This window comes from Onychostoma macrolepis, chromosome 07, assembly GCF_012432095.1.
Source record: "Onychostoma macrolepis isolate SWU-2019 chromosome 07, ASM1243209v1, whole genome shotgun sequence".
In the NCBI taxonomy this organism is placed as follows: domain Eukaryota; kingdom Metazoa; phylum Chordata; class Actinopteri; order Cypriniformes; family Cyprinidae; genus Onychostoma; species Onychostoma macrolepis.
Window position 1 is genome coordinate 14,610,987 of NC_081161.1, and position 15,426 is coordinate 14,626,412.

At 38.1% G+C, this 15,426-nt stretch overlaps 1 protein-coding gene across 4 annotated transcripts in view; it reads left to right on the forward strand.

Moving 5' to 3' along the window:
- Window positions 1-384: 384 nt before the first annotated feature.
- LOC131544556 (B-cell scaffold protein with ankyrin repeats-like) overlaps window positions 385-15,426 on the forward strand; it is a 112,427-nt gene continuing 97,385 nt past the window's right edge. For all 4 annotated transcript variants that reach the window (XM_058782859.1, XM_058782860.1, XM_058782862.1 and 1 more), the window contains exons 1-2: window positions 385-468; window positions 1,450-1,845. In XM_058782859.1, the coding sequence (XP_058638842.1) occupies window positions 456-468; window positions 1,450-1,845 (409 nt within the window). In that variant the 5' untranslated portion in view covers window positions 385-455. The remainder of the gene's footprint in view (window positions 469-1,449; window positions 1,846-15,426) is intronic.

Here is a 15,426-nt window from a genome sequence, read left to right on the forward strand (position 1 = left end):
GAAAATGTGCAACAAGCAGTGTTAACTAGTGAGTATGTGAAACTAACTCACACTGACTAATTACATTGTCTGCAAAAAGCCCACAAGACCCTCCTCTCTCTCTCTCTCTCTCTCTCTCTCTCTCTCTCGCTCTCTCTCTCTCTCTCTCTGTTCATTCATTCTCTACTGAATATTTAAAATATTCAAATATGGAGACTGAACATTTTTTTATATAATTTCTATTTATTAGCATAAAAACTGTACATTAAAATAATCAACTTTTCTTCCCATATTTAAATAAATATGCATGTAAAAGGAAATCTTCACCATTCGGACACCTGTGCCTCCATGACATGGAAACTAGCAGACCGTGGAGAGATTGGTCAGAGTGTACAGTCAAACAAAGTGCTGTTGTTTGATCAAACACCCTCCCCGTCATAGGACATAGCAGCACACATCAGTGCAGAGACAGAGAGATGAGCAATACATGTAAGTTTACCTTTGTTTCTTTATTGTGTTTGAGTCTTTAACTTAGTTGTTCAGTTAATTTACCATTGAAACTTTAAAAATATGTTGTAAATGTATGTTGACTCACAAGATGTTTTGTACAGATGGTACATGCTTTACAACAAAAGAATAAATGTGACATTTGCTTTAACTGAAGGTATTTTAAACTCTGATATAGTTGAAACCAAGTATAAATTGTTAAAATTAAACAGCTTCACTTCGCATTCCCAAATCTAAATGCAATTTGCGTGTAAGTACATTTTAAAAGTTTTTACATTTTAAATTGTATTATATTAAAATAAACTGTATCTTAAATGTCTAAGTGAGTTACATAATAGCTAATAGTTAAAGACCTTTGTAAAAACATAAAATATAAATAACTCACTTAAACTAGGTGATTAAAAAAATTATCAGAAGAAGAAATGTAAGAAAATGAAGAAGAAATGGAAAACAAAATGTAAGTGTTGCTTGCCATGGCAACACTTGGCACTGGGCAGTTGCTAGGTTGTTCTGAGTGTTTGCAATAGAGCCAACACCCATGTCACCCAAAGCTTGTTGCTGAGATATAGCTTGTACATGTTGCTATACGGTTGCTAGCGTTTGGCAAGACAGTTACCGGGGTGATACTTCCAGAGTGCTTTGCTGTCTGAATTAAATGAGCCAATCCTTGTGTCAATATGGGCACTATGGGGCCCAAGGCTTATAAAAGTCATAACAGACCTCTCCTCTATAAGAATTTGACAACCCATTCATGAGGATGTGACAAACAGTGTGGGATGAGTTATACACTGAAGTTTTATCTCAAAAAAGTAGGCTATAGTGCACCACTAACTAGAACAGAAATCACAATATGACGGACTATTTTACATAATTACAAAGTAAACAATAAACTTAGAATTTAAATGAAACTATCTTTACATATGTAACAAAACTAGAGAAATATTGATAATTTACCATTTTTAGCTGAAGATCTCCTGATCATCTATGAGGCAGAGGCTGAGCAGTGGGCATCGTACCTGCGCTTCCATCTGGCAGGCCCCATTCCTGAGGCTGGCATCTGTTGTTATGATATTGCTTTGGTGACCAGTCGCCGGGATGACTTCCTGCGACTTGGTGGATACAAATGTAAGCTACTTATCCTATCGCGTGGCATGCTGGAGGGGCTATGCCAGCTCCGGCGGTTCTTTCTGGCTCGTGTATTGCGACCAGAGACCAGAGTGGTGATTCTCTTGTGTGGAGTTGAAAGCTTGGATCCTCTGCTAGAGCTGGTTCGACTGAAGGGAGAGCAGTGTCTCCAAATCTCCAGCGAGCAGGAGCCCCAGGACTATCGACTGGCTGTGGCAGAGATTGTACACAAAGGTAAGAAAGTTTTGGAACTGGATTGACAACAAAAAGAATGTAGATTTGATCTCCAATATATTACTAATATAAATGTTTGAATATTTACATAAAAGTTTTAGTAACACTGTATTTCCTTATAGTTTTTTCTTATATACATATTTATGCAATTTCATTCTAAATATATGCATGCAATTGTACTCTTTAGACATTATACATTTATAATTTATTCTAATTTTATTTATACTTTTAGCATTTACACAAAATATATTTTTAGAGTGGAAAAATGAAAAGACACAAAGTGCATTTTGTAATATATTTTACATTTGAAGGTTAAAACTATATGTGTGTATGTATGTGTGTGTGTGTGTGTGTGTGTGCACAATCATGTACCAAGCTGAGAACAAGTATTTTACCTACTTCTACCTCTGGAATTTTCCATTGATTCTGACTCTATAGTAGTTAAACATGAGATAGAATTTGTTTTGGGTATATGTATAACAGGCAGTCTTTGTTCTGATTAATCAATTGTTTGTTCCAGAGCAAATAATTTTGGCTGAAGGCAAAGTTTCATAACTTCTTTATTGTCTATATTTTTAGACCCAACCAACAAATGCACTGACCAGAGGGAAATCCCCATAACCTTTGAAAGGATACTACAACAAAGATATCACTTGGACATTCAAACTAATGTTTTATTATGAATATGAGATTGACCTGAAAAACGCTTTATCAGATTCAGTTAATCATACTCGCACAGTCGATCCCTCTCATAATATTCTATGCCAGGGGTGTCCAAACCTGCTCCTGGAGGACCAGTATCCTGCCCAGTGGCATTAAAATTAAAAATTTTATGACATCATTATCTTTTTTTAGAAATTCATACATTTTTGTGTTCTGAATTAAGTAACCCTATTGGCTGAAAGAAGCAGTTCTTTACACATTTTTTTAAGACACTCTGTGGTTGCTTCTTATTTATTTACATAACTGTGTCGTCGAGCTGTTGTATAAACGTGGCATGTGGCATGTTAATGTTTTTCATTTTGTGGCATTCAGAAACCCTGATGTACAAGGAGGTCCAATTTAGCAATAGTAAGAGTAAGACTTATAGTGAGTTGTCCAAGAAAGCTCAAAGTGAATTGCAGGTTTACCCTAGCTGTATTAACCCCCCATGCAGAAGCTGCATTGTGACAAGTAGCTTTTTAAAAAAAAATGTTTTATACAGGTTAAGTAAGACCAGGGGAAGTTTAATCAGGTTTACATTTTGCTACTGCTTGGTGTTCCTGGAGACTGTAATTATAAAATAGTGTGAGGAAAGGACCAGAGACTTTTCCTGGCACACGTGCGACTTCATTATCCTGCCCTGTGACTTAACTACATCACAATCTTAAGTTCTTTTGCGAATAGTCGACTGGAAACTAGTACAGACAGCCCAGTGCTGTTTCATGTGCATTTTTACTTCTGTCTAGCTAAGCCAATTTGGACAAACTGTTTGACAGATTCTGAAATTTCAAACTCTGAGAGTAGATTTAAACTGCCTTTATTGCTTTGAATTACAGGGTGTATTACACACAATTTGTTACTTGACAGGTGTAAGTACTTACAGTCATGGGCAAAAATGTCGGCAAAATTAAGCTGCATTGTTAATCTTTTTGATCTTTTATTTAAAAAAATCACAAAAATCTAACCTTTTATTGGATAATAAGAATTTAAAATGGGGGGAAATATCATTATGAAATAAATGTTTTTCTCAAATACACGTTGGACACAATTATTGGCACCCCTAGTAATTCTTATGAGTGAAATATATCTGAAGTATATTCCCATTCATATTCACAATTTTGAGCACTGCAGGGTGATTATGAACATGAAATTATCCAGCCATGGCTTCCTGTTTCACAGAAATATAAATAGGAGGCAAAACAAAGTCCAAATTCCCTTAATCATACATCACAATGAGAAAAACCAAAGAATATATTTCTGATGTGCAGCAAAAGATAACTGAGCTTTACAAGTTAGTAAAGTGGCTTTAAGAAAAAAGCTAGATAAGTGGAAATTCCCATTCCCGCCATCAGGGCAATAATTAAGAATTTCCAATCAACATAAAATGTTACGAAACTGCCTGGAAGAGGATGTGTGTCTATATCGTCCTAATGCACGGTGAGAAAACCTTAAAAAAAATCGTCAAACAGCACCTACTTCACCACATGTTGTTTGGGAGGGTTTCAAGAAAAATTCTCCTAGCTCATCCAAAAACAAACTCCAGCGTATTCAGTTATTAGACACGACTGGAACTTCAAATGGGACTGGCTTCTACGGTCAGATGAAACTAAAAAATGAGCTTTTTAGCAGCAAACACAGGTTTGGTGAACACAGGGATAAAAAGTACCCCATGTGTACAATGTAATATACTGCTGTGTTTTTGATGTTGTGGGCCTATATTTCTGTCTAATCTCTTGATTAGACACATGACATCATGGATTCTATCAAATACCAAAGATAAAAAATCAATAAGTGACTGACTCTGTTAGAAATCTTATAATGGGCCATGTTTGGATCTTCCAACCGTACAATAATCCAAACACAAATCTCAAAAACAACGCAAAAATGGGTCACTGAGCACAAAACCAAGCTTCTGCTATGGCCATTCCAGTCCTCTGACCTGAACCCTATAGAAAATGAGTGGGGTGAACTCAATAGAAGAAGCACCAACATGGAGCTGGGAATCTAAAGGGTCTGGAGTGATTCTGGATGAAGGAATGGTATCTGATCTCTTGTCAGGTGTTCTCTAACCTCATCAGGCATTATAGGAGAAAATTTAGAGCTGTTAAACTGGCAAATGGAGGTTTCAAAAAGTATTGAATAAAAGGGGGCCGTTAATTGTGGCCAATGTGTATTAGAGAAAAACATTCATAATGATATTTCCCCCCATTTTAAATTCTTATTATCCAATGAAAGGTTATTTTTTTTGTCATTTTTAAAAATAAAAGATCAAAAGGATTAACAATGCAGATTAATTTTTACAGCCTTCTTTGATCATATTTACCATGGGTGCCGATATTTTTGGCCATGACTGTATATGGTGTCTATCCAATAGCAGTGCATCATGAACCAGATACAGTTTGTTGTTAATTCTGCAGCAGTGCAAAGTTTGCCACATGTTGCCATAAGGAAACTGTGTACTGTATTACCATTTGTGGAAGAAGCGGTGAGTGAAATTATAGTGTCTGCTACAATAATTTGAAGATTTAGATCCTTTTATCAGACCAGGGTTTCATGTGTCAGCTATAATGTAGAGACAAGAGTTTCACTGCATTTAAAGCATACACTGCTACTTGAATCTCCATCTTAAAAATACAAATAAACTCAAAAAGAGTGGTTAGTTTCACCTGTAGTTTTGCATACCATATTACTCTTCAAATATAGTCTTAATCATTGTTCAGATTATAATGACAGCAAAGCAGCGGTGTGTCCATTTGCTGTTCTTTCAGCAGTAACTCAGGTATAGTTTGATGTAATGAGAAGAGCTGCTTTGCTGACGGATGCTTCAGCACAGGGCAAACAATATGCAAATACATTCACTTCCTCATGCGTCAAACTCAGTACTTATCACTGAATATGTAAATCTTGATAACCTCCTCTGGTAGTAATTTACCACGCTGTGAAAACAGTCGCTTTTATCATGAGTAAAAGGTTTTCTTTAGCAGTTCTTATTGCAATGTAGCAGGCATAGTTGGCAGACAGAAACATGGATCTAAGTGCAGGAATTTAATAAATGATGCCAAACAGCAAACAGCGGCAGAGCACACACAGGCAACATGTAACACTTGTTTTTAGATTCATTTAAAAGTGACAGTAGCTATAGTAACAAATGGCTCTGAAAAAAATACCAGTGATATTTATATAAATGTCAGCAGTATTAAACATATTAAAAACATTTTATTTGACTTTAAACTTGAATTAAGGAATTTCACAATGTACCTGCAGGTTTTCAGTGGTTAGTCAATCAGGTGTTATTTTATGGATTTTACAGGGTGTATTTAAAGTGGCAGTTCACCTAAAAAAAAAAAAAATGACATCATATTCTCACAGGCATGCTGTTCTAAATCCATATGCCTTTCTTTCTTTTGTGGAACATAAAAACATACATACAACACACACACACACACACATATATATACAGGTGCTGGTCATATAATTAGAATATCATCAAAAAGTTGATTTATTTCACTAATTCCATTCAAAAAGTGAAACTTGTATATTATATTCATTCATTACACACAGACTGATATATTTCAAATGTTTATTTCTTTTAATTTTGATGATTATAACTGACAACTAAGGAAAATCCCAAATCAGTATCTCAGAAAATTGGAATATTTAAATTTGAGTTTCAATTAATGACCATCCCTACAGTATAAATTCCGGGTATCTCTTGTTCTTTGAAACCACATTAATGGAGAAGACTGCTGACTTGGCAATGATCCAGAAAACGAACATTGACGCCCTCCACAAAGAGGGTAAGTCACAGAGGTTCATTACTGAAAGGTGTGGCTGTTTACAGAGTGCTGTATCAAAGCATATTAGATGCAAAGTTGACTGGAAGGAAGAATTTGGGTAGGAAAAGGTGCACAAGCAACAGGGGTGACTGCAAGCTTGAGAATACAGTCAAGCAAAGCTGATTCAAACACTTGTGAGAGCTTCACAAGAAGTGGACTGAAGCTGGAGTCAGTGCATCAAGAGTCACCACGCTCAGATGTCTTCAGGAAAAGGGCTACCAAGCCACTTCTGAACTAGAGACAACGTCAGAAGCGTCTTACCTGGGCTATGGAGAAAAAGAACTGGACTGAAGTCCAGTGTGAAGTTTCCACAGTCTGTGATGATTTGGGCTGCCATGTCATCTGCTGGTGTTGGTTCACTGTGTTTTCTGAAGTCCACAGTCAACGCTTGGTCTTAAGTAATATTCTAATTTTCTGAGATACTGAATTTGGGATTTTCCTTAGTTGTCAGTTATAATCATCAAAATTAAAAGAAATAAACATTTGAAATATATCAGTCTGTGTGTAATGAATGAATATAATATACAAGTTTCACTTTTTGAATGGAATTAGTGAAATAAATCAACTTTTTGATGATATTCTAATTATATGACCAGCACCTGTATATATATATATATATATATATATATATATATACTGTGTGTGTATATTCGTATATGTGACCCTGGACCACAAAACCAGTCTTAAGTGTCAATTTTTCGAAATTGAGATTTATACATCATCTGAAAGCTTTTCATTGATGTATGGTTTGTTAGGATCGGACAATATTTGTGATATCGAGGTACAACTATTTCAAAATCTGGAATCTGAGGGTGCAAAAAAATTCAAAATATTGAGAAAATTACCTTTAAAGTTGTCAAGTTTTGATATATTTATGGTAAGAAATTTACAAAATATCTTCATGGAACATGAGCTTTACTTAATATCCTAATGATTTTTGGCATAAAAGAAAAATCGATAATTTTGACCCATACAATATATTTTTGGCTATTGCTACAAATATACCCTAACTACTTAAGACTGGTTTTGTGGTACAGGGTCACATATATATACAGTGCCCTCCAAAAGTATTGGAACAGTAAAGACAATATTGCTCTGTTGGCTGTGGAGTCAAGACATTTACAAATATGATTAAAAGATGAATATGAGACAAAACTACAGAATATCACATTTTATTATTGGGTGATTCAACATATAGATGTTTTACCAGCTAAGAAGTTCAGCACTTTTAGAGTTTCATCCCCCTATCTGATGTGAGCATGAGTATTGGAACAGTTGCCTCACAGGTCTTTCTAAGTGATCAGCTGTGTCCTGTTGCATTAATTCTTCAGATATTAAAAGCAGGTAATGTGTCGTATCAGTTATATCCATTACTTCTGTATTCTGAATCTTGCATTCGATGATGACATACACAAACCAGGATGAAGACGAGGGAGCTGACTTTGAGAGAAAAACAAGCAATTTGGATGCTAAAAGAAAAGAGGAAGTCAATTAGAGCTTTAGCAAAAACAAAGGACATGGAGAAATCAAGAGTTTGGAAAACACCAGCAACCAACAACTACCTGATCGGCTGAGAAAACAACAGCAGTTGATGACAGACTAATCATAAAAGCTGTGAAAACGAACCCTAAAAGACGTGTCTGTAAAATCACCAACAACTTCCAGAAAGCTGAGGTGATGCTCTGACAATTTACTGTCCTCAGGAGACTTTGACACAGAATTACAGATGCTATACAGCAAGATACAAACCTCTGACCAGCTCCAAAAATAGAAAGGCAAGATTAGAGTTTGCAAAAAAGCACAAAGGTGAGCCAGAAGAGTTTTGGAACTGTTTATGGACCGATGAGACAAAGATGAACCTTTATTGAAGTGATGGTAAAGCAAAAATGTGGGGAAAAAAAGGGAACTGCAATGATCCCAAGCATACAGCCTCATCTGTAAAGCATGGTGGAGGTGATGTCATGGCATGGGCATGCATGGCTGCCTCTGGAACAGGCCCTCTCAACTATACTGATGACTTAATGATGACAGTAGCAGAAGGAATTTGGAAGGGTACAGAACCATCTTGCCTACCAATATTCAAGAAAATGCCACCAGATTCATTGGGGAGTGCTTCATATTGCATCAGGACAATGACCCAAAATACCCTGCCAGTTCAGTCAAGGAATTTATAAGGGCAAAGAAATGGATAGTCTTAGATTGCCCAAGTCAACCTCCAGATTTAAATCCGATTGAACATGAATTTCACCAGCTGAAGAGGAGAGTAAAGGCAGAAACTCCCCAAAACAAGCAACAATTGGAATTGGCTGCATTAAAGGCTGGGAAAAGTATTTCAAAGGATGAGACCAAGAGTCTGGTGATGTCTATGGGTCACAGACTCACTGCCGTGACTGCGCACAAGGGATCTGCAACTAAATAATAGCTTTTAATCTTTTATATCTGCCTTATGTTCAACTGTCCCAATACTTATACTCACATCAATGAGTGGGATGAACTCCAAAAGTGCTGTTCTTTTTATTTGGTAAAACATATATGTGTTGAAACAGCTAATAATAAAATGTGACATTCTGTAATTTTGTCGTATTCATCTTTTCATCATATTTGCAAATATCTTGACTCCACAGCCAACAGAACAATTTTGTCTTCACTGTTCCAATACTTTTGGAGGGCCCTGTATATATATATATATATATATTTGTTTGTTTGTTTGTTTCCTTCATTTAAAGATTTTTAATATTGTTTGATGTGGAGATTTTTCTTATATCTTCCTTGAAGAAGTTTAAAGAGGAGGAAATGGAGAAAATGTTAGTAATTATTTTACTGACTTTAATTCACTTGAGCATGTGCTTGTTCGAATCACCTCTGGACTTGGCAAGAATTCAGTATTACAGATACAGATTCCCGGGAGTTTATTTTACAATGGTACAAGCCTTACAGCTGTGACAGGATGAGGAGAACAGAGGACTCAAAGGCAGAGGATTCTTCCTTGAAGAAGTTTAACCCTTTAACGCGTACGATCACACCGGTGTGATTAGAACGTTCAGTGCGTCACGTCATCAACTGCTGAATTCAAATCTGCTTTCTGGCACGGAGTCAGATCAGACGCGCGAGCGCTTGTCATATTATCACTTATTCAGTGTTTTCAACCATATAATGCTTATTTTAGATTTCAGACATTTAAATACACATAAGTACTAGCAAAACCATACATTTATAGTTTGTAAAATACACGCTGATGTCTATGGCAGCAGCAATAATGATCCTTACAAATATAATATGACGACATGTTTTATTGATATCATATACAGATTGTGTAGATAACTTTAAAGTTTACTCTGCTCTTCTCCCAGTTTACTGGAGACTTACTTTAACGTGTTTCGGGAGGAGAGGATGAATTTATGTGTTGTAAATCCCACAGCTCAGATTCAGCGCGAACAAACATGGCGGCGCCCATCACCCGGTATAGATCAACTAACACGGTCATTATAAAAGCGTTTAAACAACCAAATACATTTACTTGCACATATTTCAGAATCGGAATATCAGATATTTCATAATATAGCGAGTATGTTTGTGAATATTAATAATAAAAAAAGGAAAAACGAAATCAAAGCAATCCATGTGTCATACAGCGCTATTAGAACGAGGAGAACCGAGGACTCAAAGGCAGAGGATTTGATGCAAACAGGAGGTTTATTTTCCAAACGTGAACAAAACAAATAAAACTGTACAAAAATCAGCAAGCAAGTCTGGGGTGATCCAGCTACGGTCGGCAGTGAGATGTGGACCCAACGAGCTGATAACTGCCCAAAACCCAGCGCTCGCACAAGACCAACCACCTATGAGTGGAGTGAGGCAAAGAGCGGCAGTCCTTCTCTCTATGCTTCCTAGGGTACAGAAAGACAGACGTGAGTGTAACACCAGCGCACAGAACACATAACAATCTACTCACAACAAGGACTAGTCAGAAGAGAAATATAAAGGAAATGATAATGAGCGACAGGTGGAATAAAAGCAGCTCGTGTCATCGTCTAGCTCAGTTTAGTTTAAATAGTATCTGTGCAATCAAATCGACGATAATAGCTAGAAATTAAGTGTCCCCAACTGAGCAAGCCAGAGGCAACAGCGGCAAGGAACCAAAACTCCCTCTGTGACAGAATGGAGAAAATAAAACCTTGGGAGAAACCAGGCTCAGTCGGGGGCCAGTTCTCCTCTGGCCAGACGAAACCTGCAGTTCAATTCCAACTGCAGCCATGTCAGATTGTGTAAAGGGCTTATCTGATTCCCTTGGTCGTGTCCCCATGGAGCATTTTAATTTATAATTTAATGTATTTGTTATATTCGTGTTTTATTCATTATTTGAAGTTTTTCATTTATATGATTTATTCATTTGTTATAATTGTAATGTATAGTTTAATGCATTTATTGTTTCTCTGTCTATTTTTATAATATACATTTGTTTGTTTATTATAATTTACATTTATAGTTTAATTCATTTAATATATTTCTGTTGTATATATATATATATATATATATATATATATATATATATATATATATATACAGTGGTGAAGCGATGATCATTGTAGGCAATCACAGTCATATCTGTTGTGCATGATATCTGTTGTGAACACAATGACCAATCAGTGCTGTTTAAAAATATGCTAACAGCGCTCAAATGTTTGCGGGAAATGGAGATTTTTAAAATTTCAGTACCAAATGGTATCGCAGTCAGTACTTTTGACAACACTACTCTGAACATTTGGCTTATTTAAGCAAAAACATTAACATGAAACAAGAATATAACAAGAAAATTAAATACACTAATAATTATACAAATTACATAAATAGAATAATAAATTAAATTAGGGCTGTCAAGTGATTAAAGTTTTTATCTAAATAATAATGGGATGTGTTTAATTAATTAGATTAATTAATCTAATTAATCACTAATTAATCGTACATCAGTTTTGGCTGATAAATTACCACAATAGAATATTTAAAGTCATTGTTGTGTTAGATGAGAAAATCATTGAACAGACATTATGAAAAATAGCTTCAGAAAGAAAAAAAAAAAATCTGATTCAAGATTACATAATAATGATCATAAATGCATAATGTTTTTTAAATAAAAATTGAAATATTATTTTTTTCTCATACTAACCTAAAACTGCCAGTAGGTGGCCAGTAAGTCATGTCTTAATGAGTCATTCAATCATTCATTCAATTGATTCATTCAAATGTCACGCTTCTAGTGTCGATGATAAACATGCACGAAGATGAAGAAGGTTTCACAGTTTTTAATAAATCCACATAAACGATAAATCCAACATAGAGGAAAGTAATCGACTCACACAAAGGCAAACATTCACAATACCAGACAAAGACTAAACTGAACAGACCGGAATATAAATACAGACCAAATGAGGATAATTAACCACTTGGGGTCGTCAAAGGCGCTGGCGGGAGCACTTGCATATTTTCTAAATGACAGAAAAAGAACTTAAAATGCTCTGTCACTTTGGATTGGACACATAAAAGTAATACATCACTTGAATCTGTAAAGGGTCTAATTTTATTTGTGTATACTCACCATATCAACAAAACTTTGTGCTTTTGAAAAATTAAAAAAACAAACAGGGTGCACTTGAACAAACACACCTGAACATAATGATGAAATCATATCAATAACCATGACAACGAATGAACTAAACAGTGAAAACATTGCAAACAGAATCAAAACAGTGACTAGGTGTGACAGATCGCCCCCCTCCCAGAAGGCATGACCTCACGCCACAGAAAAGTAAGGGACAGGAGATGGCGGAGGGATGGCGAAAAGAGATGGCACAGACAGGTTGGAGGAGGTTCTGGAGGTGGCCGGATGACCGGGAGGAGGACGACCAGCAGAGTCCAGGGTGGTGATGATGGAGGGAGGAGCCATGGAGGAAACAGGAGGAGCCAGGGCGGATCAGACAGAGGGAAGAGCCAGGGAGAAGACAGGAGGGAACAGGAGGAGCCATGGTGGAGGAAAGGCTGACGACTCCAGGGGACCGACTGATGGTGGCGGAGCAGGTGGTGGTGGAGACCGAGGTGGAGACGGAGAGCCAATGAGCCAGGGCAACGCTGAGGATCCGGAGGGCCAAGGCAGAGTAAATGGCTCAGGCGACTGAGGCGGAGGCGGAGATCCGGAAGGCTGTGGTGGAGCTGGAGTGACAGAGGACCAAGGTGGAGCTGGAGGGATGGAGGAGCCTGACAGATCCGGAGGGACGGAAGGATGAGGTGTAGACAGAGTAGTGGAGTCCCGAGGCGACAGATGGCCGACGACTGAACAAGGTGGAGCCAGAGGGACGAGGGAGCCCGGCAGAGCTGGTGGACTGATGAGCCACAGCGGAGAGGAGGGAGCTCAGAGCCATGGTGGAGCCATTGGGTCGACGGGCCGAGATGGAGTCCGGGACTCGGAGGCTGGAGGCGGAGACAAGGGATTCTCTAGCCATGATGCCGATGCCGATGGAGACTGGCAGAAACCACCGTGATCCCAACGCACAGATGGTGGGCTGAGGGTGAGAAGAGGGACTGCCAGGATACAGCGGTGGCGATGGTGAGCACTGGTACAGAGGTGGTGGAAGAGGGAGGCTGGGAGGCTGGGAGGGAGTTCAGGATGCTCAGGGGGCTTCGAAACAGTGTGTGCTGCCCACACACACCATAAGGCCACCCCCAACACCGGGAGCGCCAGTGACAGGGGAACCATCTCCATGGTCGTTGTCACACAGTCAGATGGTTCAGGGCAGGTAGAGAGTTCAGGGCAGACAGATAATTCAGGACAGACAGATGAATCAGGCCAGACAGATGATTCACAAACGGCCTCCATGGCCGAAACAGGACTGACAGAGAGTTCAGACGAAGGCGGGAGAAGAGCGGGCAGGTCTGCATATATATCCATATCGAAATCCACTGAGCTCAGCTCACCATCAGCCATGGTGCTGTGGGCAGAGCTTCTCTCCGTGCTCTCGCTGTCCATGGCCATCTCCCTCGTGGCGAGCACCGTTGCCGGCACATATACCTGAACAGACGCTCCGAGAGGCTCGGGCTCTGGTACGATCTCCAGCTCTACGCTCTCCTCGGCGATGGCTTGTTGATCATGGCGAGAATGGGCTCTCCGTCCGCGGTGGGCTCGGGCTTATGCTCTGCACAGCATGATGAAGCAGAGATCTTCGTCCAGTCCACACCGAAATCCTTCCATTAAACAGACATCGTCGCAGGTAACGTTATGGCAGAGGTTGAGGAATATTCATGCATAGGTTGAGGAAATTGCTCCAGGTCTCTGCCGTTCTGGAACAGAAACACCGTTGCTCCTCTCAAAAAACAAACAAACAAACAACAGCAACAACAACAAAAAACATGTAATTCATACACTAGACCACATGTGTCAAACTCCACTCCTGGAGAGCCACTGTCCTGCACAGTAAATAGCTCCAACCAGCTCCAAAACACCTGCCTGGAAGTTTTTAGTAATACTTAAGACCTAGATTAGCTGCTTTAGGGGTGTTTTTTATAACGTGTTTTAATGTCAGTAATAATTTCACCACCACCAATGCATCTAATATTCTCCCCGAGTTTCCATGTTCCCTTACGAAAGTTAGCCATGGTTTTAACACGACTAACCCCCCCCACCCCAAAATCATGGCTCTTGTAGCCATGGTAATCGCAAATTAACCATGGTTTTGCTACTTCAAAAAATAATATACAAAGAAGTATTAAGATAATATTTTTTGTGGATATAAAAACAAACCTAAGCCAACAACAGCCTTTAAAATTACTTAAAATGTATTATATAAAAACAATGAAACAGTTCTAATACCATCACAAATGAATCACAAATAAATCACAAATACATTACAAAAATTACAAACCATCAACTTTTAACCATTAAAAACATTGGTTTTAAAAAGCTACCAATAGAAGGTGACCAATTACCAGTAGAGACCAACAAGGTCCATTACGGTTTCCATTAAAACCAATACAAGTCCCATTATAAAAAACCATTACAAATTTTGTGATGGTGTCTATTGTTTTTTTTTTTTCAGCATTACATGTTATTACAAATGCCTGCAAAGGGAGCCAAAGGCCTGGTAATTGCTTCTGTTACACTTACAGGACGATCATATCCTTGTTTAATAGGCTATTGACCAAACATTTAATTCAAATATCCACTTGATCTTTAATTATTGGCCACCTTTTTGCTATGGATGACACAACCTCTATAATTTCTTCAACAAAATAACATGTGGACATCACAACCCTTACAAAAATTAACCATGGTTTTCTTAGCAAAACTGCTTAATTTTCTTTTGCGTGATTTCTGAATGCTTGAGACCATAAAATCAATCAGACAACTGTATTACTGCCATAGGTAACTGTCTAGAGCTACAATTGTAATTTGTAAATAATACAATTTAATTACAATTTATTGATTTATTTACTTTTATATTTTATAAACGTTCTATTTTGACCCCTATAGTAGGCTTTTTTAATTAATTAATTAATTTTTTTTACTTCCATAATATTTGAGGGAGGGGGCACAACAATAAAATCCTGCTTAGGGCACCCATTTGGCCAGCAGTGGCCCTGATCACAGTTGTCTGAACTAATGAGCATTAAGCTGTGTTGTCAGTCAGTCGTTTCCCATCATGCTTTTGATCAGCGCAATCGGTGGAGAGCAACTGCGCTCGACTGCACAATCCGACACAGCCGCCTCACCGTCGCAATTGTTTTTTGGCACACATCAGCATGACATCAGAGCAAGGCAGACATAACTCGGACACTTTTCTAACCGGCATGGATCTCGCGGTGATCACCGGTGATCGGTTCTGCGCAGATATTAGGCTTGTTTGAGATGCGCCTCGCCCAAGGGGGAAACGTGATTTCTACCAAGGTGTAGGGTAATATTTAAATAATTTAATTTAGCTCAAATGGAATCATTTATTTATTTTATAGGGAATTTGAACAGAATCACTGTTTTGCGGCTGATCACCGAGTCGGTCGG